The 26,634-nt window shown below is 55.4% G+C and overlaps 1 protein-coding gene across 2 annotated transcripts; it reads right to left on the bottom strand.

Moving 5' to 3' along the window:
• Positions 1 to 1,045: 1,045 nt before the first annotated feature.
• On the bottom strand, positions 1,046 to 26,634 carry NALF2 (NALCN channel auxiliary factor 2). Of its 2 annotated transcripts, XR_007904845.1 has the most exons (4): positions 25,822 to 26,634; positions 9,037 to 9,208; positions 5,134 to 8,570; positions 1,046 to 5,008 (listed from the first exon to the last, which is right to left on the bottom strand). XR_007904845.1 is itself a non-coding variant. In XM_051789573.1 (3 exons), the coding sequence occupies exons 1-3, from the start codon at positions 26,578 to 26,580 to the stop codon at positions 8,161 to 8,163; spliced, it is 1,341 nt and encodes a 446-aa protein (XP_051645533.1). In that variant the 5' UTR covers positions 26,581 to 26,634; the 3' UTR covers positions 1,046 to 8,160. The 2 variants fall into 2 exon arrangements, 1 of the variants encoding a protein (XP_051645533.1); XM_051789573.1 differs by having other exon boundaries at positions 1,046 to 8,570.

The following is a 26,634-nucleotide window of genomic DNA, read 5'->3' as shown; positions in this document are numbered from 1 at the left end:
GGCAATCTGTGCCAGGGCCTTACCCCCCTCACAGCCAAGAATTCCTTCCCAATATCCCATCTATCCCTGCCCTCTGGCACTGGGAAGCCATTCCTTGTGTCCTGTCCCTCCATCCCTTGTCCCCAGTCCCTCTCCATCTCTCCTGGAGCCCCTTTAGGCCCTGGAAGGGGCTCTCAGCTCTCCCTGGAGCCTTCCCTTCTCCAGGTGAACCCCCCCAGCTCTCCCAGCCTGGCTCCAGAGCAGAGGGGCTCCAGCCCTGGAGCATCTCTGGGGCCTCCCCTGGACTCTCTCCAGCAGCTCCACGCCCTTGTGCTGCTGTTCCCAGGGGCAGAATCCCCCCCTGCCCTGCTGCCCACACTGAGGGGGTGCAGCTCCCCAGTTATTCACCCCTCAACCCAAAACCCCCCCTCCTGCACCCCCCACTCCGCTGGTTTTCCAGCACAGCCGGTGCCTCCCCCCCAGTTTGCCTCCTGCACCAATCTGCTTTTTTAAACGTTATTTCTATTCCCATCCAATTTCATCCCCTTTCCTCGTGTTCTTTCCAAACAGGATTTCCAGGTCAGGGCAGGACCAACCTAAGTGTAGCTGCAGAGCTGTGTCCCGTGGCCTTTGCAGCCTGGCAGCAGCGCTCAATTTGGAGCGCAGTATCCTCGCTCTGCTCCACGCCGAGATCTGTTGTCCAGATGAATTAATTCCAGATTATATGTGGGTGTGGACTTCAGCTGGGCAAAATTTGGATACCCTGGTTGAGTCATTATTCTCTGATGAATCTCTTGGTGACAGCCTTCGCCCCTATTGTTCTGAGGTGAGCCCCGTGGCAAGAAATGTGAAGGCAAGAAACAAAAGAATATAAAGAAAGGTTACGAAATCAAATTCAGTTAAGGCAGGGTTATTGTCCCTCCATCCTGCCTCTGCCGTCCTCCAGTTGGGATTGGATTTGGCAGGAAAACAACACCCGTAGGACAGCGGATGGGGTTCAGGGCAGGTTCTGGGGGAGCCCGTCCCAGTGGGACCCTCGTGGCCCAAACAACACCAGAGACAGGGATGAGGAAGTTTATCATCAATTCTTAACATTTTATTTCTTTACTGGGTTAAACAAGGAGCAGAGAAAACCTCGGCCCCAAAATACAACAGAACTGAAAGCATTACAGGTACAGAGACTATTGAACACAGAGAGTAGTAGGATAATATTTTAATACAACTGAATTATAGCATGGGATTGTGTTTTTGTTGGGTTTTTTTTGTTTGTTTTTTGTCAAACCAGTTTGGAAAATAAATGTAATAGGAACTAGTGCAAAAAAGTTCTAAACATGAAGCACAGTGTATAAAATGGCATAAGAAAACCGTCCCCTCGAGGACACAGTCACTTTCTTATGACAGAGGGGAGAAAGAGAAACAGAAGGGGGGTGGGAACAGAGAGGGAGGGTCGGGAGGCGGAAGAGGAAAGCTGGAAAGAAAGAGAAACCGGGCAGGGGGATTAGAAAGAATATTTTGACTTCAGCAGTATGTTGGTTTGAGTTTCACCACCACGCACTGGAAAAGGAACTTGTGGTCGGTCTGAGCTCTGTCACCACCGACATGGCACAAGCACTTGAGAAGGGTTCGGTCACGAGCAGCCTGGGCACACGCGGGCACAGCCGGGGTCGGGTCCCCACAAGATCCCCACGAGGTGCCCCCGAGGTGCCCTTGTGCCCCCCAGCACCCCCAGCCCGGGCAGGGAGCCCCAGCCCAGCTGCCGGACCCGCATTCCAGAGGGAGAAGGGCACACGGGCAGGGATTTGGGGGCTTGTCATGCTCCCCCTTAACACATCCCTCCTTGAACCATGGAGTCTGCTTCCTCAAGGACCCACACGTGGAATTTCTTCCCAGTTCACACTCCCAGGCACAGATGGGAGTGTCTCCCTTTTGAAGGCATCTCGTAACGATGTCCGAGCACCGGAGGCTCGGAGAAGCTGGATTCAGTTTGGTTTGGAACAGAAAACCAAATTAAACATCCATCAGAGGGATGGCTGGGGATTCCCAGGAATTCCTCCCAGGCAGAAGCACCTCTGATTCCCACAGGGGAGGTGTCCCTGCATTCCCAAGGTGTTATCCCAGCCTGGAGCTGCCCTGGTCAGCCAGGCCTTGCTCCAGCCTGTTCCCACCATGGAGCCACTGAGCCTCCTGCCCTGGAGAAACTGGCTGGATGCTATTTTAGGGAGAGCTGGTTGGAATTCCTTACAAATTGCTATTCTCTCCCAATCCGCTGCCGCCTGTTCCAACTGTGTGAGCAGAAAAAGTGTGATTGATTTTTTTCCTTCGTTTTCTTTTTGGAAAATGAAAGGTTTTGTGGGAAAGGCCTGTTCTGGATGCATTTCTCAATTTGCAAAAAAAGAAAAAAAATCGGTCATAATGATCAATCTGGCTTGTTTTGACAAGTTTCAAAATAAAAAAATCACTGTCTGGCTCAAAATGTCTTTTTGTTTTGCAACTCAGGCACGTCCAGTTCCCAAATACATTAAAAAAAAATGGCAAAACCAAACCCAAATTTCATAAGCCAAACTTAATTCTTGGGTCTTTTTGTTGAGTTTCAGTTTATAACAAGCAAAGCTGTTGACTTTCTGGGCTGAAAAAGGATCATCCTAAAATGCTAACGAGGCTGGAAACTGCTCCTAGCCTTGTCTGGAACACAAGTCCTGGAGATGCAGTGCAAGGAAAGATGGAGGGACGGGGCTCAAGAACTCATCCGTCTCCTGCCCAGGCCTGTGAGAGGGGCTGAGAGCTTTGATGAAACCCCAACAACTATTACAAGTTAATTTTTTTTAATGATCCTTAATTAAAGATGGTTTATCTTCCACCACAGCATTCCCTCTGCTCCCTTCCTCCCTCCCAGTGCAGGCTGGAAGATCACCTAAAGAGCCACCTGGACCAAGAATACCCAAAAATTGCTGCCAAAACCCCTCAATTCCTTAGAATGGACTTGTGGTTGGAGCTGTGCAACCCCTGAGCTGCTCTGATCTGGGAGCTCTAAGTAGGCTCCTTTTGGGGGGAAAAGGGGTGAGTTTGGGGTTGTGTGATGTTGGTACTTCCAGCTGGGATGCCCATGAGCTTTGATGGCCTGAAGCAGACCATTAACATCCAACCTGAGCACCAGACATGGCCCTTCCCAACTTTTCCAGAATAATTTAAGAGAGATTTAACCCCCAGGGATGGGAAGCCCCAGGGCAGCACACAAAGCTGATACACAAAATTCTCTGTCCCATCACATTCTGGCAGAATCCAAGAATGTTTCTGTCCCGACTTTGTCTCTCCCAATCCCCACAGACATTCCTTTCCAGGGTATGGGATTAGGATGAATCAGAAGCTGAAGGTAACTTGGGCTATTGGACCTCACCACACGGCTCTGTGGAAATCATGGAATCACAGAAAAGTTTGGGTTGGAAGGGACCTTCAAGACCATACAGTTCCAACCCCTGCCATGGGCAGGGGCAGCTTCCACTACCCCAGGCTGCTCCAAGCCCTGTCCAACCTGGCCTTGAGCACTTCCAAGGATGGGGCAGCCACAGCTTCTCTGGGAAACCCAAATATCCATCACCAAACCTCCACACTTGGTGCCACCAGAAGAACAGGAGGGACCTGCAGAGCTGAGCAGGGGAAGCTCCATGGCATCGCTCCAGCAGATCCTGCCCCAAGGAGCAGCAGATATCAGGGATTTTCCCTTCCCAAAGGCAGGAGTGTCTCCCGGCATCACCCGCAATCCTGAGTGGCAGTGAGTGAACTGCCCTGACATCTCCTATTGAAGCAAAGCAAAATGTGTTGAACAAAAACCATTTCAAGATGTTTTCTGAGTGTTGCCAAGTTACTCAACATGTTCTGCTTTAGTCGTCAGATGCTTTCAAAGCAATTTCCCTCACTCAGAGCACGAATGGTGAGGGCTCTCCCTGGGAATCTTTTGCCTGGGGCTACCATGGATCTGTATTTTCATAAGAAAAAGGCTCAACCAATGATTAATCTTTCCCAGAGGAATCGGGGCCTTTCTTTGGGATTTTTCTTCAGTTATTTTTAATTAATTTGTACAATTGGCAGCGACATGAAAGTGCAAAACCCGGGAATAATGATGTGGCCGGGCAGGACCTGGCTCCTTTTGCTCCTGCAGCCCTGCCCACACCTGGATCCTGCAGGGACATCATCATCCCTCAGCTCCCCAGGGATGAGAAACCCCTTCACCAGGGAGGAATCACTGCTTCCCCCTGGGAGTTTTCTCCCAGCAGGAGAAGTTTATCCACTGAAAGAAAGGTTGAGTGTTACATCTTAATCCCAATGTGGGGCACCTTCTTAAGGGAGAAGAGATAGGATCATTGGATGAAAAGAAGAAAGCCCCTTGGTGTAAAACTCCTGGTGGGATAAATGCATTCAGACCTGGGGCTTTCCAAGGTGGCTGTGGGAATGTGGCTCTGCAATGGCTCCTGGTCTGGCAGACATCAGGCTTGGGGTGAAGTGTACCTGCATGCACAGGGCAAAGAACCCCATTCCCTGCTTAGCCAGGCACATTCCCTCCTTATCCAGGCACATTCCCTTTTTATCCTCTCCTATTGCAATAAACGTAATGCCGGTGGGATGAAGTGAGACAAAGTCACCGTCTGCTCTCTGGGCCGTTCTCTTGTGGAGCAAAGACAGAGCGATCAGGGATGGAGGATTAGGAAGGCTGTAATGTCAGAGCAAAGGGAGGATTTTTATCCGACGGGCTCCATACAGCGCTTCCAGCTGCTCCGGCCTGCTCCGGGAACAGCCTCGTCTGGATCCGTTTAAGGAGATTGGCAAAGTGTTGAATACAGCATATGGTGCCCTAAAACCACAGAACTTATTGACAGCAGCCCAGACTCACTAAATAAAAGATCTCCTTCCAAAGCCTCACTCTGTGAAGACTCAGCACTTTCCTCCCAGTCGCACAAGGTAAAGCCCCAGCCCGGGCTCTGCATCCCGCGCGCTCCCGCTGCCCACCCACCGTACCTCATCCCTGTGGGAACACCTCCTGGGAGCCACTGCCTGGAAAATATGTGGGTCTCCTACATATTTTTCTCCCACTCTAGCCCGGGCTCTGCATCCCGCGCGCTCCCGCTGCCCACCCACCGTACCTCATCCCTGTGGGAACACCTCCTGGGAGCCACTGCCTGGAAAATATGTGGGTCTCCTACATATTTTTCTCCCACTCTGCCCTGCAGAGTCCCTCACCCGGCAGATGGGGCTGAACATCCCCCCAGTAACCATCACAAGCACCCCAGTGCAGAACTGGCTCCGCTCTCCGACTCACTGGGATGCAGTGCGTGCTCCCGGCCTCCCGAGGTGAAGCCTTCAGCTCACATTAGGGAAGGGGAAGACATTTCTCACAGCTCCCAGGTTATCCCAGCAAAACCCTGCCAGCCCCCTGATGATAACTTGGGATACTGGACCTCACTCCTGCAGCCCTGTGGAAATCATGTAATCATAGAATGGTTTGGTTGGAAAGGACCTTAAAGCTCATCTTGTTCCACTCCCTGCCATAGGCAGGGACACCTTCCACTATCTCAGGTTGCTCCAACCTGAACACTTCCAGGGATGGGGCAGCCACAGCTTCTCTGGGAAACCCAAATCCCCATCACCAAACCTCGGTGCCCCTAGAAGCCCCCAAGCCCAGCCGGACGCTCCATTGCCAGCAGGGCACAGGGGAGAAGGGGCAGGGAGAAGGACACACATCCCTCCGGATAGTCCCTGGGCCAGATCTGGGATCTGGACGTGGTGCAGGGACCGAGCCGGGGCCACCCCGCGCTCCTGGCGCTGCTCAGTGTCCCAGCACACAGCGAGCAGGGCCAGTGACTCAGGGCCACTCTGACACACCACACGGGGCTGTTCTCTCTCCACACGAGTCGCTCCGAGATTGGACGGAGCCTATCTCCGAGAGAGGCGCCTGGAATCAGCTTAACTCTTGGCAGGACATGAGAAATCTAATTTCCTCCAGGATGTGGCTGTCTGGAGGCAGGGATGGGGCTGTGCTCCCTCCCCTGGCCTGCCTGGGAGCTTTTGCTCCTCAACAGAGCAGCTCCACAGGACACTGCTCACGGCAATCCGAGGGCTCGGATCCCTCTTCGTGGAACTGCTCCATGTCCAAGTTCTCAGATCGGTGTAAACTAGGCTGAAAATATAAGGATGCCATGAGGAGCAGTAAAGTGAGAATCATCCTACCTTTTCTGGATAGCAACAGCAAAGGAATCTGTTCAGGAAACACTCTACATTCTCCATAAGCGTCACCTTTCCCACCCCCAGAACTACGGGATAGCGGGATCACAGGCCTTGTCTCTGCAGGACTTTGGTTAACAGGCAACTGGTAGCATGTAAACATCACCCCAAAGCTCTGAGATTCAAGTCAAAGCAGGAATCAAACATTCAGCTGCTTCTCAGAGCCTCTTTGGTCTGGAAATGGGCTGGAAACATCAGGAAACCTGTCCTTCCCACGAGATGCCCGGTACTTCCTTCTTCCAGCCGGGCAGGAAGTAGCTTTGCTCATGGGGCTCTGCTTGGTTTTGCTTCAACTCAATGGACCAAAAACCACAGAATTCCTACAGTCCTCAACACTGGGACTTCTCAGACCCTTGCAGATATTTGGGATTGATTTGAGATGCAGCAGGACATTCCTCCTGCTCCCCTCCTGCCTCCCAGCCGGGCTGCAGTGATCCACCCAGGGCTGTAGGTTCCCCATCAAGAGCCAGCCTGGAAAGAGAGGGAGCATCCCACCTCTTCTTGGAGCAAAAAGCAGGTCCACATCCAAACCATGACCTCATGCTAAAATGCCCCCTCCTTCTTCCCTGCCCACCCCAGGACAAACCCTGGTCCCTGGTGCCCAGCCCAGAGGGGCAGTGCCATTCCCCAGGCACCACCTCACAGCGTGCACACTGGGAACAGCTCTGGTGGGTGGGTGGAGAGTTGGGAATTTCCTAGGAAATGATCTGGGGATCAGATCCTAGGGATCTGATGTCTGTTTGGGGCTGAGTCCCTGGATACACTGAGCTCAGGTTAAAAACACCCCAAGTGAGTTGAATGAGACCGCACCAGCCAGCACCTTGACCAGCTGAGTCCAGCTGTCCCAGCTGGGTTCCCAGAAATTTCCTGATCTGGGGGTATCCATGGATAGGAAGTATTCACAAAAACTCTCCTCCCCAGCTGGGCTTTGTTAGTGTCTCTTTTTTTGTGTGGGAGACTCTCTCTACAAACCAGGTTTTTCCAGCCCTTTTGCCCAGTCCTCCTGCCATCCAGTCGATGATTTGTAGCTGGGAAGCATGGAAGGATGCCTTTGGGATGCCCTGCATCCAACTGTTACTCCCTCCCTTAGCCTGCACTGCTGGAGTCACATCTCCCTAACTCCTCACAGAAACCAGCCAAAAAGGACAACAAAAAAGGTTACACCAAATCATCAGGACACTTGGCAAAGTGGGATGTGGAATGCTGGGGATATCCCTCCTGCTCTGGGCCTCCTCCCTCTCTACCTCCTTGCACAGAGGAGCAGGAAAGGCAAGGCTGGAGGAGCAGGCTGGGATGCAATGAGACCAACCCCGAGTGGTACCACAGTGAAGTGTCACAGCATCCCACTGCTGCCCCAAATCCCCTCAGCGAGGGCAATGCCACACCGAGGATGCTGCGCCCCACGAGGGTGGTTCTGCCTTGAGTTGGTGGGTTTTCCCTGGGACAGGAGTGGGGGGGCAAGGCTGTGCCAGGAGGTGCTGCCCCTCCTCCTGCTCCCTTGGGATTCACAGACCGAGGAGAAAAGGAACAAGGGCTGGGCCACCCACCAAACCCTGGCACGGCGCGGGCGGGGAAGGCGCGGGCGCCCAAGGCACTCGCGGCAGCAGCCAGGAGACACTCAGCAGTCCCACGGGGACCCTCCTTCCCAAGGGACCCCCTGCCCTCCATCCCCCCACCCTCATGCCGTCCCTGCCCTGCTGCCACTGACCGAACCCTTCTCAGCGCCGGGTCCCGCAGCCCTGTGCGCGTTAGAGACTCTTCATCACGGGGATGCCCCGCGCGAGCAGCTCTTGGGGGGTGTGTGTGCGTCACCCCCAATCCCGTGCCTCCCATTGGAGGAATAGCATGTGCCCCCCTTAGTGGAAAAAGATCTGGCGTTCTCAGTGGAGGTCGGCCCTGCCCTCCGTGTCACTCGTCCGGTGCCACGCTCTCCTCCAGGGCGGGCAGGGCCTCCAGGCCAAGCCCCCCGGCCGCGCCGCCGCCGTGCACGCTCGAGAAGGACACCATGGTGTGGAGAAGCATCAGGACCAGCACGCACAGTCTGATCCTGCTGCTGCCGAGGCGAGACCCTGCGGAGACCGGCAGCAAGGACGGGGAGCGGGGCTGGTGGTACTGGTGGTACTGGTGGTGGTGGTAGAGATGGTAGTGGTTCTGCTGCTGGTGATGGACGTGGGGGTCGTGGCGGTGGAAATGGAGTGACTCTGACGCCGTGGATTTGGGGGATGTGTTGTCGTTGCTGTCTGGGGGGTGGTCGCAGGAGTCCCATTGCACCTCGCAGCACTTGGCCTCCTCATCGGGCAGCTGGTTCTCCAGCAGCCCTGCAGGGAGGAAGAGGGGGAGGAGGAGGGGGTCAGTGGGAGACTGAGGATGGGGCTGTGGAGGGAGTGAGCCAGGTGCTGCGGGGTGGGCAGAACCTGAGAACCAGGACACCCAGAGACCCCCCAGGACTGGCCCCCAGCAACTGTGAGCCTGCACAGATGAGCAAGGAGTGCTCAGGGCTCCCCAAATCCTGTTCATAGTGGTTCAATGTCCCAGCCCTGCTTTAATCCATCACCTCCAGCCCCTTACATGCTTTAGCTTTCAATCAGAGGAAGGACTTTCACTTCCCATGTTAAGATGTCGCTGTATCCCCACTAACCCCTCCCGCTGCACCCCCAGGATGGCCCTGTTTCAGCATCAGGCCACGTGTTTCCACACTGCACTTCCTTCCACTCTGCCCCAAGCCTCCCAAACCCAGCATGTGGCTTGTGACCCGCCCTGTGCCCCGCTCCCAGACCTCCTTACCCGTACAGATGAAGCCAGGCAAACCTCCATAGATCAGCTCGTCATTGTCCGGTAACACAAAGGGGCACCTGGTCTGCACCTCCAGGCAGTATTGCTTGCATGGGATCCGCTGTCGGCACTGTTGTTGGGTCACGTTGAAGTACTCGGAGCACAGCCAGGCCTTGTAGACAGCCTAGGGGAAGCCACCAAGAGGGACTGTCACCTCCCCGAGCTGGGGTTGCCGAAGCCTCGCAGAGACACGGGGTGAAAGGGGAAGGCAGAACTCCCACCCCCGTGAGAAATGTCTGCCAGGCCATCGGGGTCACTTATTGAACACTGATTGATTAAAACAACTCACTCAACTATCAGGAAGGTGGAACTCATCTCTCTGGCTAAATCCACCATAGGAATAAAGCTAATTACCACATGGAGTAACGTCCCCTGCAGACAGGCACTGGGACAGACTCTGCCAACACCAGTGACCCAAGACCTCAATCCATCATACAAAGGTTCCAACACTGCTTATCGCCTGTCCCAGAGCACCTTCCTCCTCCCTGAGACACCCTGCTACTCCCCTGGGCAGGGGGAGGTTCTCCCTTCCTCTAAAGTGCTTTGGTCCCCATCAGCTCTGGATGTGGGACATGGGACAGCAAAACAGACCATGGGCTGGTCTTTCCTGGAAATTTCCTGCTGGAAAGGCTGCTGGCCAGAAGCAGCTGGCACTGCTGGGATGCAGCACACGCAGCCGCTGCACCTCAAGACCTGCTGCCTCTCTCTCTGCCACCCAATAACATTTTCCTCACCTTCCCCACCTGGCCATGGGGGAGATTCTCAGTTCCCAGATATGTGGAACTTCCTGCTGTGCCATTTCTTTTGGAACCCACTCATTCTACAGGGATGTTCTGACTCTGGAATGTACCAAACAGCGGTACAGGTGTCCCCGTGTGCTCCCCTCACCTTCCTGATGCTTCGGGTTGTGCCTGGCAATATTTCCATATGGAAGAGCAACCTGGGGGTTCACCTGTGACTGCAAGGCTGTGCCACGTCCCCCGCCTCTCCAGCCTGTCTGGTCCCTGGTTTCCCTCTTCCCTTCCACCCTGTGTGTGCTTGTGACCCTCCCAGCTGACCGGGCACAGCTCAGATGGCTTTGCCTGCATCCCTCTTATCTCCCCAGCATCAGGCACAGGTGGAAGCTGTTTGTCTCTGCTGGCTGCAGCAGGGAGGGAGGGAGAGCTCCTGTTTCTCCAGGTGAGCATCATTCCTCAGGCTGCAAGAAAGCCACGGCACCCCTGGGAAGGGCACCCCCTCCGTGGTGCTTCCAGCTCATCTAAGAACTCATCTGGGCACCAGTGACAGCACTAGGGTCATTCCATGACCACATCCAACTTCCTTTGAAACCAGCTGGAAAGGACTCCCCGTGATTCAAAGGGAATGAGCTTCCCTCCTCGGCGTGCTTGGAGAAACCCCGTGCTCCTCTTTTCAGTGGCATTTTCATTTTCTGGAGGCTTTGAAACCATCAGTTATTTGTTTCCCCATGTTTTCCATAGATCCTTATCATCACTTGTTTGGATCATGGTGGTGTCTCAGGATTAAAGCCGGTTGGGAAATTCTTGGCAAGTTATTTTAGTTTCTTTTTTCCCCTGGAAAATGCCAAATCATGAAAACCAGAGTTTTCACGGAAACGTGTTAGTTTTGGTGAAACTTTCATCACAGAAAGTTTAATGGGAACCAGGACATGATCCGCGGAGTGAGCATTTCAGAGCAGTCCCAATCCCCACAGCCAGGGTTTTCCTCTGGGATGTGGCAACACAGCTGTGGTCCTGCTTCTTCTCCCTGTCCCATTGGATGTTAATTACTGGGACACAGTGGAACGGCTCCAGAGAAGGAACCAGAGCGTGAGGACACAAGTGGGAGGGAATATTTCAAGCTCTGGATCTGCATCCCTACGCCCAGCCCCATCTGGGACAGACACCCCAAGTCCATCCCTCCAGCTTAGCCTGTTTTCCAGGCCTTGTCTGGCTTAGGATAAACATCTCCATCAATGGGACTTCCTCGTGTTTCCCAAGGAGGTTGTTTTACAGCACTTATCTCGCTGCCTACAAGTTTTCCTTCATACTTGACCTACATTTTTCCATCCAAAAGTTCACTCCCTTCAATCATTCCAGACACCATCCCTCTCCCTCCTCTCTGTTTACACATTTCTAATATTTGCAGACGTATCACGCTCCCTGTTAGTCATGACTCAGGCGAGCTCGGCTGATTTACTCATGGCATTTCCTGCCCGTCTCCCTCCCAGCTCCAACTCTCTCCCACGCTGCTTCCCAGATCCCAGTCACATCCACAGCTCCCACCTGGGGACACGTGCAGCCTGGTAAGGAGGGATGCTACACTGGATTCTCTAGCAGAGACTGTGGGTGTCACTGGGGCTGTCCCAGCTCCAGATTTGGGCTCAGTGACCCACAGGTGGAAAGGGCAGCTGGAATCAGAGATTCCCAGAGCTTGGCAGGATGGAGCTCAGGCTCATCCCGCTCTCCTGAGGAAACACAGCTTGCACAAGCAGACTCTGCATGGATCTGCACGTTTTCCATACAAAATTTTTGTGTTGATTCCCATCAGGGAAGTCTGGCAGAGGGTTGAGGTCACAGAAAAGGATATTCCCAGGAATTTAATGGAAACACGGAGTGCAAGGAGCTGGTGATACCACCGGAGAGGGCAGAGGAGGTGTGCTCATCCAGAAACTACTTCCCTTTCCCCTTTCCTTTCCAGGGCACCCGCCTCCCCAGAGGGAAGCACCGGAGCCCTGGTCCCAGTCAGCCTTTGCCAGGCTGGGCTGCGGATCCTCTGGATGTTGCAGCAGGAATTCCCACAGCTCTGCAGGATGGAAACTGCTCACAAATAGAGACAGCAAAGACCTGCTGGTCCAACAGCCTGCCCCACTCCACTGGGATCACGCTGATGTGGGCAGATCTCCAGGAGACCCCGGCCATCCTCCCATCATGCATCCGCAGAGATCCTGTCACCAGCCAGAAGCAAATTCCCTGGGATGCTCAAGCTTCTGGTATCTCTGAGCTTACCCCACACATCCTGCTTTACCTTATTATAAAGGACATGTGAGAATTTAGGACAGGAGGAAATTTATTCCCTGCTTAGATCAACAAGGAAAGCTCCCTGTTTTCCATCCTTGCCCTCTATGGATTCTTCAGGGTTGGTGTTCCTTCCATTCTTTCTGGTTTTGCTTTTGGCAGATCTCCAGCCTGGCCAAGTAAATGTAAGTAACCTGAACTCCAAATAGCTCCATTTTGGTGCCCTCTTCCTGCATTTTTAGCTCAGAGGACTGGCTGGATGGCTCTGAGAAAGCACATGGAGTTTTGCTGCCCAAGAAAGGAGCCAACTTCAGACACCCAATTTATAAGGGAGGAAGAGGAGGAGGAGGAAGAGGACAGGCTATTTGTCTGCATCAGAATTTTGCAGGTGGGATGAAATACCCCATCATAAAAGACATTAAAAAGATACAACATGAACTGGATTTCCAATAGCTAATTAAGCTACTTGTCTGCTTGCACTTCCAGCAGGATCTGGAAGCAGCAGTCAGAGGAATGGCCCTTTCACAGGGAATTCCGTGCCAAATGGAGCTCCTTCCTGCCTGCACTCTTCCCTCTGCCTCCTGGATAGCATTCCCCACCAAACAGCTTTTCCAGAGTCTTTCTGTGTCCTTATTATGTCTGCACAAAATAATATACAAATTTTTAAAGTAATTTGGCCACTTCAGGGCCAGTCTAGTTGCTGCCAATATGTTGCAAAAACTGGTACTGTCTGTTGAACCATCCCAGCTAAATTTTGGGACAACAAAGGAGCAGGGATGGAGCAGCATCCTCAGGATGCAACACCTTTGCAGAGGATGCAGTGCTTGGGATAGTTTGGATGCTCCCTGGGAACACCAGCTGTAATTAACACAGCAAACTGTTGTTGTCCCATATGAGCAGGAATCAATGCTTGGGAAGTTTCCCCAAGGAAAATCCTGCTGATGGCCCAGTGGTAACAAACTCTTCTCCTTAATTACAGGCAGGGGCTAGGGCAGCATTCCCAGCCCAAATTCCACTTCTCTGGAAGGGTGATTTGCAGACTGGAGTGGGAGGAGGACAGAGAGGGAAGTAGGGAGCTGTCACCTACAAAATAACCCTGGAAGGAGACCTAGGAGAGTGCTTGGGCCAGAGGCTTTGGATCACTCTGGAAGCTGGGCTCTTCCATCATGACTCTCCTTCCTTTTCCTCTTTGAGGACATGCTCAGATCTCGTTCACTCATTCCCAGCTTCCAGGTGGGATGAGAGGAGAAATCCTTGCCTGTCCCCGCCAGACCACCAGCTGGGAGCAGCCCCCTCCCTTCCCAAAGCAGTTCCCAGGACTCACATTTCCATCCTGGCCTGAGATGAGCATCTGGAGTGGCTGTGCCTCATTAATCTTGGACACAGGGAAATGAGTCCTGCTAATGAGCCGCTCGGGCAGCTCTCCAAGCTCTGGCACATCAGGATGCAGCGCGGGAAGCAGGACAGGCTGGGGGGGGAAAGAAGAGCTCCTTTGGATGGCAGAGGATTAAGGGAATGCTGAGGTCCAGGGCTGGCCAGGAGGAGTCACAAACACAAGCTTCAATGTCCAATTACCACTGTATTCAATTACTGCTGCCTGCAAATTGGGCACGAACAATGTGGAGCTTTAAAACAGCTTTTTTTTCTTCATTTTTTAAAAAATTCTCCTTGCTATGGGCTGTTCCATCATCATCATCTCTGGAACAGCTGGATTTTTGGTAACTTCTTTGATAGTCCTGGAGCCGTGTTATCCCTGCCTTGTCACAGTCACATGCTCTGGTTTGGGAGAGGGGGGAGAAAAACCCCAACCCCAACCCCAAAAGCCAACAACTGTGCGCGATTACGGGGTTTGTATTGTTTGGACTTATTTTTTTTAATATAAAGTTGACTTTGGCCTGGTGCTGACAGCGCTGGAGCCGCAGTTCCTCCGTTTCCCACCCAGGGGAGGCGCGGGCCGGGTGCCTCTGCCCATTGTACCCGGCACCGGGGGGCACGGAGGGGTGGTGGTGAGGGCACGGCCACGACACTGCCAGCAGGAACGGCTGGGACAGGGAGGGGGGCTGGCTGGGAATGGCGCTGGATGCACACGGGCCGTGGGGTGCTGGGAACGGCGCTGCTGGGAACACCGGTCGCTTGGCAGCATGGGTATTCCTCAAACACTGCTGGAAACTACACATGGAGTTGTTGGACTGGCATCCTGCTTGCCCACCAGAGCCAGCTGGCATGTGCCCATGCTGGGCTCTCCGCTACCCTGCAGCCCACCCCTCTCCAGGGTTGGTTTTCCCCGAAATTCTCTCCCAGCCATCCCGTGGCACCAGTGGGTTCCCACCTGTCGCGCACCGTGCCGGGGCACAACGGGCACAGGGGGCATGTGCCGGGTCCAGCACTGACCAGGCTCGTCCTCAGGGAGAGTCCTGGGCAGTGGGATCCCCTCTGAACTCCCAAGCCAGTGCTTCCCACCCACATTCCAGGACCAGACCCATGTCCTGTGACCTCACTGATGAAGTCACTCCCAAATTACCTGGAAGCAACTCGTCAGAGGTACCCACTCACCACCTCAGTGACTTCTCGAAGCACCCGATAATTTTTACCATTTTAGCTTTAAATGCCTGTTCTTGGATTAAGGACACTGTCCAAATGCTCCTTCCTTTAGAGGGAAAAGCCCAAAATTCCTCCCTCCAAGCTGGTCAAACCCAGTTTGAGACACACAACACCCCAAGTGCTCATTGTTCCAAACTAAGAGAGAACGGCTTTAAAGTGTGACACCCCCACACCTGACACACTCAATGCCCAGGTAACCCTTCTATCACACATGTCACAATGTCAGGGAGCTCGACACACACCTTGGGAAGAACTGGAGTGGGAAAGGATGGAAGAACCAGCATCTCAACCTGTCTCTGTGACCAGACGCACACCATCAGCACCCACAGGCGCTGGGCTGGGGCAGCCCCAGGCAGGGGTGGCAGTGCCAGCTCCCAGCCCTGGGAATGCTCCCAGGGGACAGACACCACAGCTACAGCCCCACTGCTTCGCTCATATGCTCACAGCACCGAGGACTGCAGAGGCCAGGGAAAAGCCTGGTCTCATCCCAGCAGATGCCATGCTTCCCTTGGAACAAACCCAGGAGGAATAACCTGTAACTGTGGTTGTACCAGAGCAGGAAGCATTCCCTGGAACAGTGGGATTCACGGGATGGCCCTCTGCAGCCGGGCCTGTGCTGAGGGCACAGGATACGTGGCATCCCAGCACGGCTGTGCCTGTGTCTATTGATTAATCCCACTAATTAATGCCCAGTTGGATGAATGGGAAGGCAGTGACCACTGCCAGACCCTCCTGCTTTCCACAGCCAGTACCTGTCTCCGTGCTGTCCCAGGTCACCCCATTTCCTTGCCCAGCAGTGCCTGCAGTCCCTTCCCTCCCAGCCCAGTGCAGCCTGGCCATGGTGGCTCTGCAGCCAATGGGATGTGGATGCAGATTATCCCTGTGGTGCAGCCCCCAGTCCTGCCTGACTGCTCCCATAGATCCCAGCCTGCTGCAGGAGGCATTTGGTACCATATCACTGCTAGAAAACATTACAATTCCCATTACATATTTCTGTTTCATCATTAAACTCCAATTTAGGACAGACACATCCTTTGTCCAAGGAGGAGGAGGATGGGGTGGCAGTGCTGTGCTCACAGCTGCACACAGACCCCAGCTCTCATCTCGGCATTCCTGATGGCAGTTCATTCCCCCCCTTCCCACACTCTAGGTCTGTGTGTCCCCTCTCCTTGCCGTGGGATTTCCCTGGTGGTGTCTGGGACACTGTGGCCCAGCCATGGTGGGCTGCCTGTGGGCACTGCTGGCAGCCCCCAGCAGCAGACAGTCCCTGCCCCGAGATCCACCTAATTCACAGCAGCCTGGGAGCACAGCGAGGCCGGAGGGATCAGCATTCCCACGCCAAGTGAGGGGCAGCAGTAACTCCAGGCTGCTGCTTTGTGCTCCCCTTTCAAGAAGGGTCTTGGCTGGGCTTTAGAGAAGAGCAGCTCGCTGGGAAGGGGAGGCCAGATGGGAGTGTGAAGCTTTGTGTGGGAAGGAGATGGACACCAGGAGACTGAGACAAACAGCCAGTGGCCAGGGAGTGAGCAGTTCTCCTTGGCATCTGGAGGAGGTGTCCTTCTGTCTCCCCTGTGACACTGCATGGCCATGGCCCAAAGGCGGAGGTGTCCCAGGGTTGTCAGGAGGTCAAGCCTCCAGTTCCAGGGCCTCACCACCCTCTTAGTAAAGAATTTCTTTCCAATATCCCATCTAACCCTGCCCTGTGGCAGTGGGAAGATATTCTCCCTTGTCTTGTCCCTCCAGACCCTTGTCCCAAGTCCCTCTCCAGCTCTCCTGGAGCCCCTTTAGGCACTGGAAGGGGCTCCCAGGTCTCTCTGGAGCCTTCCCTTCTCCAGGTGAACACTCCCAGCTCTCCCAGCCTGGCTCCAGAGCAGAGGGGCTCCAGCCCTGAAGCATCTCTGTGGCCTCCTCTGGACTCGCTCCATCAGCTCCATCTTGTACCCATCCCTCACCTGCCAGGTCCTGGTGAGGCTGCAGGTAACCAGTGGGTTAGTTAGCAGCCCAACCTATCAGCCCAACTAACTAAAAAGTAAGTAAAGACCCCAATGAAGTTGAAGAGGACTGAGCCGGGACAGAGGGAAAGTGAGGTCCCTGCAATCCATTAGCCTGGCTTGAGGAATTCACTCCCATTAGATACTGCTGCAGCCAGGAGCTTAGCAGGATTCAAAAGTGGATTAAACATTTATGCAGATAATGAGAACATCCTGTTACATTAGATAGGATATAAAAAAATAAAGGCGAGACACTTCAGTGCCACGAGCCATAAATTACCCACCAGCTGATGGGGGCGAGCAAGAAGTTTCTCTGCTCATCCACCTTCCAAGGAAGTGCTGAGGCTGGAACATCATTTTGAGAAGGGTGAGAGTGCCCAGCCCAGCCAGGGGTCTCATGGCAGAGCTGCCTCACACCCATGCACATGGAAGGGCCCGATCCTGCGCTCTGCCAGGAGCCACTTGTTCTCACTCGAGTGAGGCATCCCACATGGAACCACTTGGCACGAGTGGGAATGGGACAGGCAGCAGGAGGAACGTGGACCCTCATGCCATATTGTGCACCCCACGGAAGGGGTGAGCAGCAGGATCTGGCCTGTCCCAGCTCCCTCATGCAGCCAACAGCAGGGAAACAGAAGCATCTGAGCTCCTGGGCAATTCCCACAGTCAGAGAGTGTCACACAGTTTCTCACATCAGTGCTGGGGCTGCTAAGTGTAACAGGTCCTTGCAGTCACCTAAACTTGTGCCCAGAGGTCCCTTAAATGCAGGAAAAGATGATTTCTAGATGCTTATCACCACTCCTGGCAGCTCCTACTGATGGAGACACAGAACTGGACATGGTTCCTGTCAGACCTGAGAGCTGAACCTCTGTTTTCTATCCCTGGCTGAACATCACTTGCAGGAATCTCCCAGTCCCTTCCAGGGGAGGAAAACCCCAGGATAACCCTCAGTCTCAGTGGTGAGCAACAGGCAGATGCTGCTGGCTGGCATCACTCCTCAGGCAGCAAGCCCCAAGGGATGTGCTCCTGCAGGGAAACCCCATTCCTGCTGCTCTCCCCTAGAGCAAGCCCAGGACAGGCTGGGGCTCTCTGCTCCTCTTCCTCTCCTCTCCAGGCTCGGTCCCCTGTGCCAGCCCTGCCCATTCTGCCTCCCACTCCCAGGCCTGGAGCCAGGATATGGGCAAGCCTTGGGAGCTGACCCTGGGGATCTCCCAGCCACTGCTGCCTGCCAGACCCTTGGAGACAGCTGGCACACAGAGCCTTGGGAATGCCTGCCTGGCACTGTCACCCACATGGCAAACGGGTGCAGGAGAGAAGTAACGAGTCACAGGGCACAGAGGTGAGCAGAGGGGTCAGAATCTTTGGAAGAACTAACACAGAGAGACATGAATTCCAAAGCACAGTGGGAAGCTTCATTGTCCTTCGCAGACTGGAAGTGCTTTCCCTGCATTCCCATGAGCAAGGAGTGTCTGGAGAGCTGCCCCATGCTCTGAGCCAGTCCGCCATCCTGGCAGCTGCCGGTGCTCCCTGACGTCTCATTTGAACAGGAGAGCAAGGAATGCTGGCAAACAAGTAACACACCACGGCAAGAAAACCCCCACACACAGAGACTCCTGCGGATGCTGCCTCGACAGCCAGCGTTGCCTCCCCCCACATCCAGCTCCATGGAAAATGACACTGAACGCCAGGAGCAGGTCAGGGAGAGACCCAGTCTGGAGGGGGTTGAACTTGGCACTCCTATTACATTAAACACAAAACCAGAGCTCTTTCTCTCTCCACACTAGTCAACCCTTCTCAAACTGAGTCTGTTCAGAAAATTACGAGACAATCTGCGCTTGTCTCCTCTCCCTCCATGACCACCAGCAGTGGGATTGGTACAACGCAGTGCCTGTGGGCACAGGGTGCACCACGTTCCCCGTTCTGGGCAACACAGGCTCTGGCACAGTCCTCACCAGGACAGCCCCCATCCCAGCCACTTCCAGTCCCCCTTCTCCAGCTCTGCCTTCGCCCTCCTGCCCCTCCACAGCCTCCACTCACCAGCAGCACTGCAGAACTGCTGTGAAGGGATAAGATGTCAAACACGTGTATCTTTTACTCCCGAGGCAATGAGCAGGGCAGGTGGCATTTCCTTTTCCAGCCAGGACCAGAAGCACCAGGATGCTGATACAGGCAAGGCTCTGGAAAGCCAAAACCTTGCCAGGTGAGACCGTTTCATGCTGCTTTTTCAACACAGTGGCCACATCAGCAGCATCTGGGGGAGCCCATGCTGCCAGCATTGCTTCTCCCTGGGACACTTCAGGAGCACGGATGGGAGAATCCCTGAGGAGATGCTAGGAGCAAAAGCGGAGTGGGGAAGAGGAGTGAGGCCGAACCAGCCGAGCCTTCCCGGGCACAGGCAGCTGCCGGCTCTGCCCGCAGGAGCCGGGGCTGGAGGCAGCGTGGACAGATGGCTACTTCTTGCCCAGGCAGCCTCTGTGCCTCATTCACAGATTTGCTGTCCCTGAGTCATTGCCCTTCAAACGACAGCGGAGCCAAGCTCCTGCGTGAAGCCAGGCATGAGTCGCATCCTAATGGCATCCTGGTGACAGCAGGAATAGCCCCCGGCAGCCAGGTACCTCCTGCCCCTGCTGCCTCCCACCCTGGCAGGCAGCTCTGGAACCAGGCAGCAGAGGAAAAGCCCTGTGGGGCATCTGGGGAGGCAGGCCTGGGGCTGTGGCATGTTTTGATGAGACTCCTCTGTGTGTGGTCCTTGGGACTGCCCAGCAGTACCAGGGTCAGGCCAGGCCATGTGTGATCAATCCTTGCTGGGCACGAAAGGCTCCTTTCCCAATGAAAAAGAATCCTGTCCCCAGGGAGGGACCAGGTGAAGCCCTTTGTGAGGGCAGGCCCAGTGATGTCATGGGTTCAGCGCACCCTCTTCCCCCTCTCAGTGCCCTCTGTGGGGGGTTTCTGCCTCCTCTCTCCTGGCAGTGCCGGGCTGTGGGGACGGCTGGCAGTCAGCACCAGCACATCCCTCTGTGGGTGGGGACAGCACATATCATTACCTGGGACGAAAAGCAGTGTGGCAACAGATGTGCTCAGCAAGGGGGACCAGGGAGTTGTGTTATTTTCCTGGGTCACACATTTTGTCGATGCCGTCATGGACACTGCTGAGTTCCGACTCCCAGAGCCTGCCCACACCCAGCAGGACCAGCTGGATACTTTCCAAAAGGCATTGCCAGCTGCTGAGCCTCCTCCAAGGAGCTCGTTCCACCTCGCTGGTGAAGCCCCCATGCCCACCGTGCTCCCAGGAGAACACAGGTTTCCATCTGGCACGGGCAGCAGCAGCACAGCCGGGAGCACACGGGAGCAGGAACAGGCACCACCATCACTTGTCGCTACTCAGTGACAGTTTGACGGAGATGGATCTCACCCTCCCTCACGCTCATCCCTGCACCATTTGCCAACCTGCCTGTTGCTGCACAGAGACCTGCTGCTGCCTTGGGAAAATTCTGGGTTTTCCCTGAAGCACCACAAACGTGAAGGGATGAGGACCGACAGACAACATGGACTGACAGACAACAACTGCAAAGCAGGGAGCCAAACACCACCCAAATCAGCAATAAATCCGCCCATTCACACTCTGACCTCCACACCAAACTGGTTCATCCCACAGAACTTGTGTGGGTCCGGTCCTTGAGATGTCTCAACCCCAAACAAAACCCAGAACTGTCCAAGTGCTGGCTCAGCATCTCCTTCCCACCCAGTTGGCAGCACTGCCACACATCCCAGGCACTGCTGGAGCGTTTCTGACACTCCAACACTTTCTTTACTACAGAGCAAACTCCTTCCATCCATTCAGTTTTTGGTTCTTCTATTTTCCAAGCTTTGATCTTTGTTTTCCAGCACTGAGGAGACACCTGACACAAGGCACCAGAACCGGGCCGTGCCAGAGGCTGCAGCCACAGCACTTGCACCCTGAACCCCACAGGCCCAAATTCTTTATACGGTTTAATCCCACCTTTGTTCAGCGCTGAAAACGACTCCCTTTGCTCCCATGGAATGGGTGGGTAATGTAGAGCCACACACTCAGCTAAGCCCGTGCCTGTGCTGCACTTGCTCAAGCTGCCAAATGACTGCGCTGATCTGCTGGAATTACTTTGGAATTTACTCGGGAACCTTTTTTCACCTCATGAAATGCCAGTAAAGCTCCACCTCAATGGCCAGGCTTGTTCTGGGGGAGAACCTGCAGGTGCAGCTCTGGAGCTGAGAGGTGTGTGCGAACAGCCTCTCCCCTCCTGGGTGCTGCTGCTCCTGGAGCAGCAAATGCTGCAGAGGAGACCGGGTCCAAGGTGCAGCTTTGCAGTCACCCATCAGTGGATTCTCTGGAAGCCTCAATATTAATGTAACCCCCCAAAAAAGTACAAGATTTTGGTTAAACCACTTTTACTGTGGGTCTCAAGGGACCTTCCCTCCGTGCAAGGAGCCATCCAGGCTCAGAGCCAGAGTGCACCAGGTTGAGCAGCATTTTGGATAAGCCCAGCCCAACCTGAGCTGCTTTTGTGAAGGTAAAATGCTGCTTTGGTTCCCCCAAGAGGCGTTCCTGGCTCTGGGATAACCCCAAGACATGGTACTCCCAAAGCTCCCGTCCCAGCAGGCTTGTGTTTCCAGAGGATGCTCCGGAGGGAGGGATGCTCCACAGAGACGCTGATTGCTGATGCTATTCCTGGCTAGACAAGAGCCAGAAAACGGGACCCTGGAGGGTGCTGAACCTGGGCATCGTGGATTTGCTCCTTGCTCGGTGTGGGCTGTGCCAGGCACTATGCCACAGCAGGAACCAGCCCCCATCTCTCACCACACCATCCGCCCGCCCACCACAGGGAAACACCAGCAAATCCTTGGGAGTGAAATCCTGCTCTGCCAGGCTCCCCAGGAGGTGCCAGGGAAACCAGAGGTGCAGAAGCAGGTCTGCCCGGGGCACAGCGGGATCCAACAGCCAGGGGCCCACGCACGGAGAAACCTGGTAATCTAATAAAATCTGAGATGCTACAGGTCCTGTCCAGCCCGGCATGCCCAGCTCTGCTGCCAGCCTCGGCCTGCAGCTCCTGCCTGTCAGCCCTTCTCTCTCCACAGCTTTGTTTCTTGCAGCCTAATGAGTCCTTAATTCAGCAGGCTTTGTCCCGTAGATCTTGATTTGCCCCCGGACCGGAGGGAGGGGGCACTTTGGGAGCGCTGTCCGTGGCGGCTGCTGGGGCAGGAGCCAGAATGCACAGCTCTGCCTCTGCAGGAGCAAAGCTCTCATCTGGGAGCCGAGCTGGAGCAACACCGCTCTTTCCCTCCTTGGAAACGTGGAAAAAAAGGCATAAACCAGCCTTAACCATCCCACAGGGCATTGCTTTGCAGGGACAGGGATTTCTCCCTGCACGAAGTCCTGCAAAGCCCGAACCAACAGCTCGTGTGCTGCTGCTGCCCCACATTTCCCAAGGCACATCCGTCTCCAACATCCACATCCCCAGGCCATCACCTCCTCAAGCCCTTTTGGGGATGCTCCACCGTGTCCCCACTCAGTGCATGAAGCTCATCATGTCCTGCAGGGACAAAGGGTACAAGTCAGGCAGGAAGAGGAGATGGAGGCGGCCGGCAGCTGCTCGACTCAGTGACTTATCCCTCTTATAATCAGAAAACACAACTATTTTCCACCTTTTATCCCCATCACCCCTAACTAGCACCATGACCCAGCAGCTGGCACTCACATCTTCACTGCAAGAGGTGAAATGTATTTGAGAAGATGGATGGACCTCAGGGACCCGCCTCCCCCTCTCCATCCTGTCCGCAGGGTGCCAGAGCCCTGCCCGCAATGTCCCCAGGAGAGCCAGACTCCCCAAAATCCCACCAAATGGGAAATGCAAACAAACAATAAACCCCAGAAATGTTCCTTCACAGTTCACTGTCTCTCAGCCACTGGGATTTCTGGTGTTAGTTGTAGGAGTAACAAGTAAAACATTTCCAGAGTGTGATTTGGAAGTTGACGGTGCTGCACAGGAATAACAACGTTTGCAGAAAGTGGGATCTGCCCGGGAATGATCTCCAAGCAGAAAATAAAAAGGCCTGGGAGAGCATTACAGCAATGAGTAATCTCAGCAGTTGAATTACACACAGACCCCACCATTTCACAGGATTTCTATCTCCCAGGGAGATTCTGACCCAGCCTTCCCCAAGCTCTGGGCACAGATGGATCCAGGATTCGGATGTTCAGGATGCCGTTTCCCCTCCCAGCAGCACCTGTCTTTCCCACACCAAACCTGGGCACAGCCCTTGGGATGATTTATTAGCAGGGAATGATGTATCTCCTGAAACCAACCCGCAAGACTCACCCAATTCCAAGTTTGTAACTTGGGGTCAGACCTGCTGCCACGGGACGGAACTGGCAGCTCCAGTGGGGCTTTTGTGGTTGCTGTTGTTTTAAATGAGATGGAATAAAGAGCCAAAATCCTTGGAATGGTTCGGCTGCCACAGAGCTCCCTGTGTGCTGTTTATTGAGCCACACTTCTTTGGAACAAAATTCCAGAGGGATATGTGGCTCTGCAGAGGGAAGCTGTGTGCAGGTGACCTGGAGCTGCTGTGCTTCCCTACTTTCAATTTTCCAGTTGCTGTTATGGGATGGGAAGGATGCAAATGGGAAGCAGCACTAACTCCCTGTACACAGCCCTTCTCCCACAGTCCTACGCCCCAGAAATATCCTTTAAATCCTGTTTCCCCAGCTCCAGGGCTCCTGCAGCCAGAGTCCCGCTGGGAGGGCTCTGCAGGAGCCTCTCCCACTGGCCGAGCTGCCCCTGCCACTCTGTTTTCCTCCACCATCTCCTATTTTGCTGTCATTTGCTCTCAGATGTCACCATCAAGCTGTATCTCTGCCATCCCTCAGGAGTGGGTATTATCCAGCATCTGGATGGGAATTACAAACTCAGGCTGCTTCAAAAATCCCGCCAGCCACATTTTTTCCAAGGCAACGAGTAACTGCAGCCCCTGCTGAAGTCCAGAGGACTGGAAATCAGGCCAAAACTCGCTCATCAGCATAAGGCTGGATGAGTTTGGCATTAGCCTCGTTTCACAGATGGAGAACAGCCACCGAGAGGGAAAGGTTGAGACTCGTGGGTGTGAAAGGCTGGAATAAGGCACCTAAATACGCAGTGAACGGCCTTAAATTAAGAAGCCTGATTTGCACAAGAGACAAACACACAGGAGCTCCAAGGGTTCCAGTTGGAGCCTGCAGACTCGGGCACCCTCATGGAAATTTCCCCACCGGTGGCTCAGGTGAGCATGCACAGGTTGGCCCTGCTGCTCATGCCTCCTGTTGCTTCCCAAGTGCCGCCTGTGGAATGCAAAGCTGGTGCTCTCAGACGCTCTCGGGATGTACCAACGCAACATGGAGCCAGTTTGGAGGTACAAGTCCTGCCACTGCCTCCAGTTCTGTATCTCCCAAGCTTGTTTCCCGCTTTCCCATCAAGGATGTTAAGACCAGGGACACTTAATGAAGACTCATCTGAGCACGGATTTGTTTCTACCTACTTTGGAGTCCATAGGAACATCTCCATGCCCAAGACCCAAAGGTAGTGATTATTTTCTGATCTCTGTTCGCTTCTCTCTCTGGGTCTCTTGCAGTACTCAGCAGAGATGGAAGCTAAGCCTGAAGCTGGGGTGCCTCTGCTCTACCAGACACAGCACAGGGAGACACTGCTCCTGCTGGGCCCCCGGGAGCAGGAGCAGCACGACGGACAGCGCTGAACTCCCCGTGGAAGCAGAGCAGCGGGACCAAACGACTCGGAGCAGGCTGAGTACTACATCCCTCGGAAACCGCAGGGAGAACTTGGGCAAGCAGATTGCAATTACCTGGCCTGGCACGGGCCCAGAGCGGCAGCTCTCGCTCCTGTCCAAACCCAGCTCCTCGCAAAAGCGACCCTGGAGCGGCGGCCGGGATCTCACCGCCGTGCCCTTGGTGAAAGACACACCTCGGTGTCGCCAGCGCTGTGTCCTGGTGCTGCTCCCACCCTTTCCCAAGGCATGAACGTCACACCAAGCGCTGCCCATGCTGCCACCTCACAACTCCTGTCCCAGAAGAGCAGTGGCCAAGCTCCGTCCTGTCACTGGGGGGAAGCTCTGCCACTGTCCCTGTGGGGACAATGCTGTCACACACCCTAAGACGTGGCTCCGAGAAAGGGAAGCAGGTTTAACTATCGAGACCATTCTGCTTCCCAAAGGGAATGCACACAGGTGAGTCAGGCAACTCAGAGCAGGTGGGGATTGGTGGAATCGGGGCTCCCAGAAAAGGATGGGAGCATGCAGCAAAACCACACTGGGGGCTCCTATGGAGACCCAACCATGACTCCATTTGGGAGAGGTGGCACCGTGCGGAGCTCGGTCCCACTGGTGCTGGGGGAGGCAACCAACCTATCCACTTTTGGAATATGGAGAGTGCCCCAGGGCTGGGGATGGTCAGTGACACTGGGGGGAATCCCAAAGGGGGAACACCAAGGGGGGGAGGCACATCCCAGCATCCCCAGGCCGGTTCCCTGGGGAGAAGGGGTAGAAAAGCTGGAAAACAATTGCTGTATAAGGGGAAAGGGCCCCAGCACCACAGTTCATCTCAGGTCACCACTTATCTAAAGACAGCCAGGCAGAGCCCTGGGCTGTCCCAGGAGCAGCAGCAGGCCTGAGGCAGCAGTGAGAGGCACCATGCCTGCCCCAGCCCGGGCAATGTGTGCACACCTGTGCACACGTAAAGGGCTGTGGGTGAGGCTGGCAGGGAGCGGGGTGCCAGGATTGGGATGTTGGGAGTGGAGTGTCAGGAGCGCAGTGTCGAGAGTGGGGTGTTGGGAGTGAGGTGCCAGGAGCTGCCTGTGCGTGGACAGGTGTGATGTGTGAGTGCTCATTCAGGCCAAGCCCTGCTTTGCCTTCTTGCTCCCACCACCCCGTCCCAGTCTCCGTGAAGGCTCCAGACTGAGGGCACTGGACCACCGCTGCCGGGAGGGGCTTGGGGGGCAGAGGGAGACCCCAGCCTGCAGGCAGGAGGGCTGTGGTACCCCCACACAACCGAGCCCCCTGTGGCTCAGCTCAGCTCACCCAGGCTGCCCTGGGGACCCCGGGATGCCCCGTCCTACCTTGCAGTCTGTCAGGCAGGATCTGACCGAGTACTCTTCCGATTGCAAGTACTTCTCCAGCAAGAGGTCGAACTCCTCGTATTTTTCCTGAGCGTGTTGGTCCAGCCGCTGGTACGCCTGGACACAGCTGCTACAGGCCTCCCCGCCCAGCGCCCCGGCCGCCGCCACCACCAGGTCCACCATCAGGTTGTCCAGGCTGCAGTCCAGGCCGTCCGGGCCGGCCATCTCCCGCAGCAGGTCCCAGATCGTGTAAGTATCACAAAAGGAGAGGTTGAAGTTCCTGAAGTAAGCCTGCAGGAAGGTCCTCTTGGAGGAGGGCGAGGCGAAGAAGGGCGCGGCGGCGGCGGCGGCGGCGGCGGGGGGCGAGCGCAGGGGCGCGCCGGGGGCCCGCGGGCGCTGCGGGGCGAGCAGCCGGGCGCACGCCGAGTCCAGGTCCCCGCGGGCGGCGGGGCAGGGCCCGCCGGGGCCGCGGCTCAGGTTGCCCAGCAGGGCCTCGCAGCTGCCGCCCGCCGGCTCGGCCGCCAGCAGCGCCCGCGGCCCGCGGCCCCGCGGCCGCTCCCGCGCGCGCAGCTTGGCCCCGGCGCAGAGCCACAGATGGTCGGAGAGGAGCACGGTGAAGAAGAGGAGCGAGGCGAGCGACAGGCGCCATTTCTGCGCCCGCTCGGGGTCGGCCACCGGCTTGTCGCTGCGGCGCGGCGCGCAGCACACGGCCCCGCCGGCGGCGCCCCCGCGGGGGGACATCCAGGCGCCGCGGATCATGCCCCGGGCGCGCGGGCGGCCGGCGGGCAGCGCCGCGCTGCCGCCGCTGTCACC

Source organism: Manacus candei, unplaced genomic scaffold (genome assembly GCF_025592945.1).
Source record: "Manacus candei isolate 608988 ecotype Guabito, Panama unplaced genomic scaffold, ASM2559294v1 h1tg000003l, whole genome shotgun sequence".
NCBI lineage: Eukaryota > Metazoa > Chordata > Aves > Passeriformes > Pipridae > Manacus > Manacus candei.
This window is presented reverse-complemented; position numbering and strand designations above follow the sequence as displayed.

Bases quoted from the DNA above. Each gene is read 5' to 3' on its own strand.
- NALF2 (XM_051789573.1), bottom strand. From the start codon at position 26,580: ATGATCCGCGGCGCCTGGATGTCCCCCCGCGGGGGCGCCGCCGGCGGG. The intron at 9,209-25,821 runs GTAGGACGGGGC...GGCTTCCCCTAG, and splicing joins CCTGCCTGACAGACTGCAAG to GCTGTCTACAAGGCCTGGCT. The intron at 8,571-9,036 runs GTAAGGAGGTCT...TCCTCCCTGCAG, and splicing joins GCCTGGCTTCATCTGTACGG to GGCTGCTGGAGAACCAGCTG.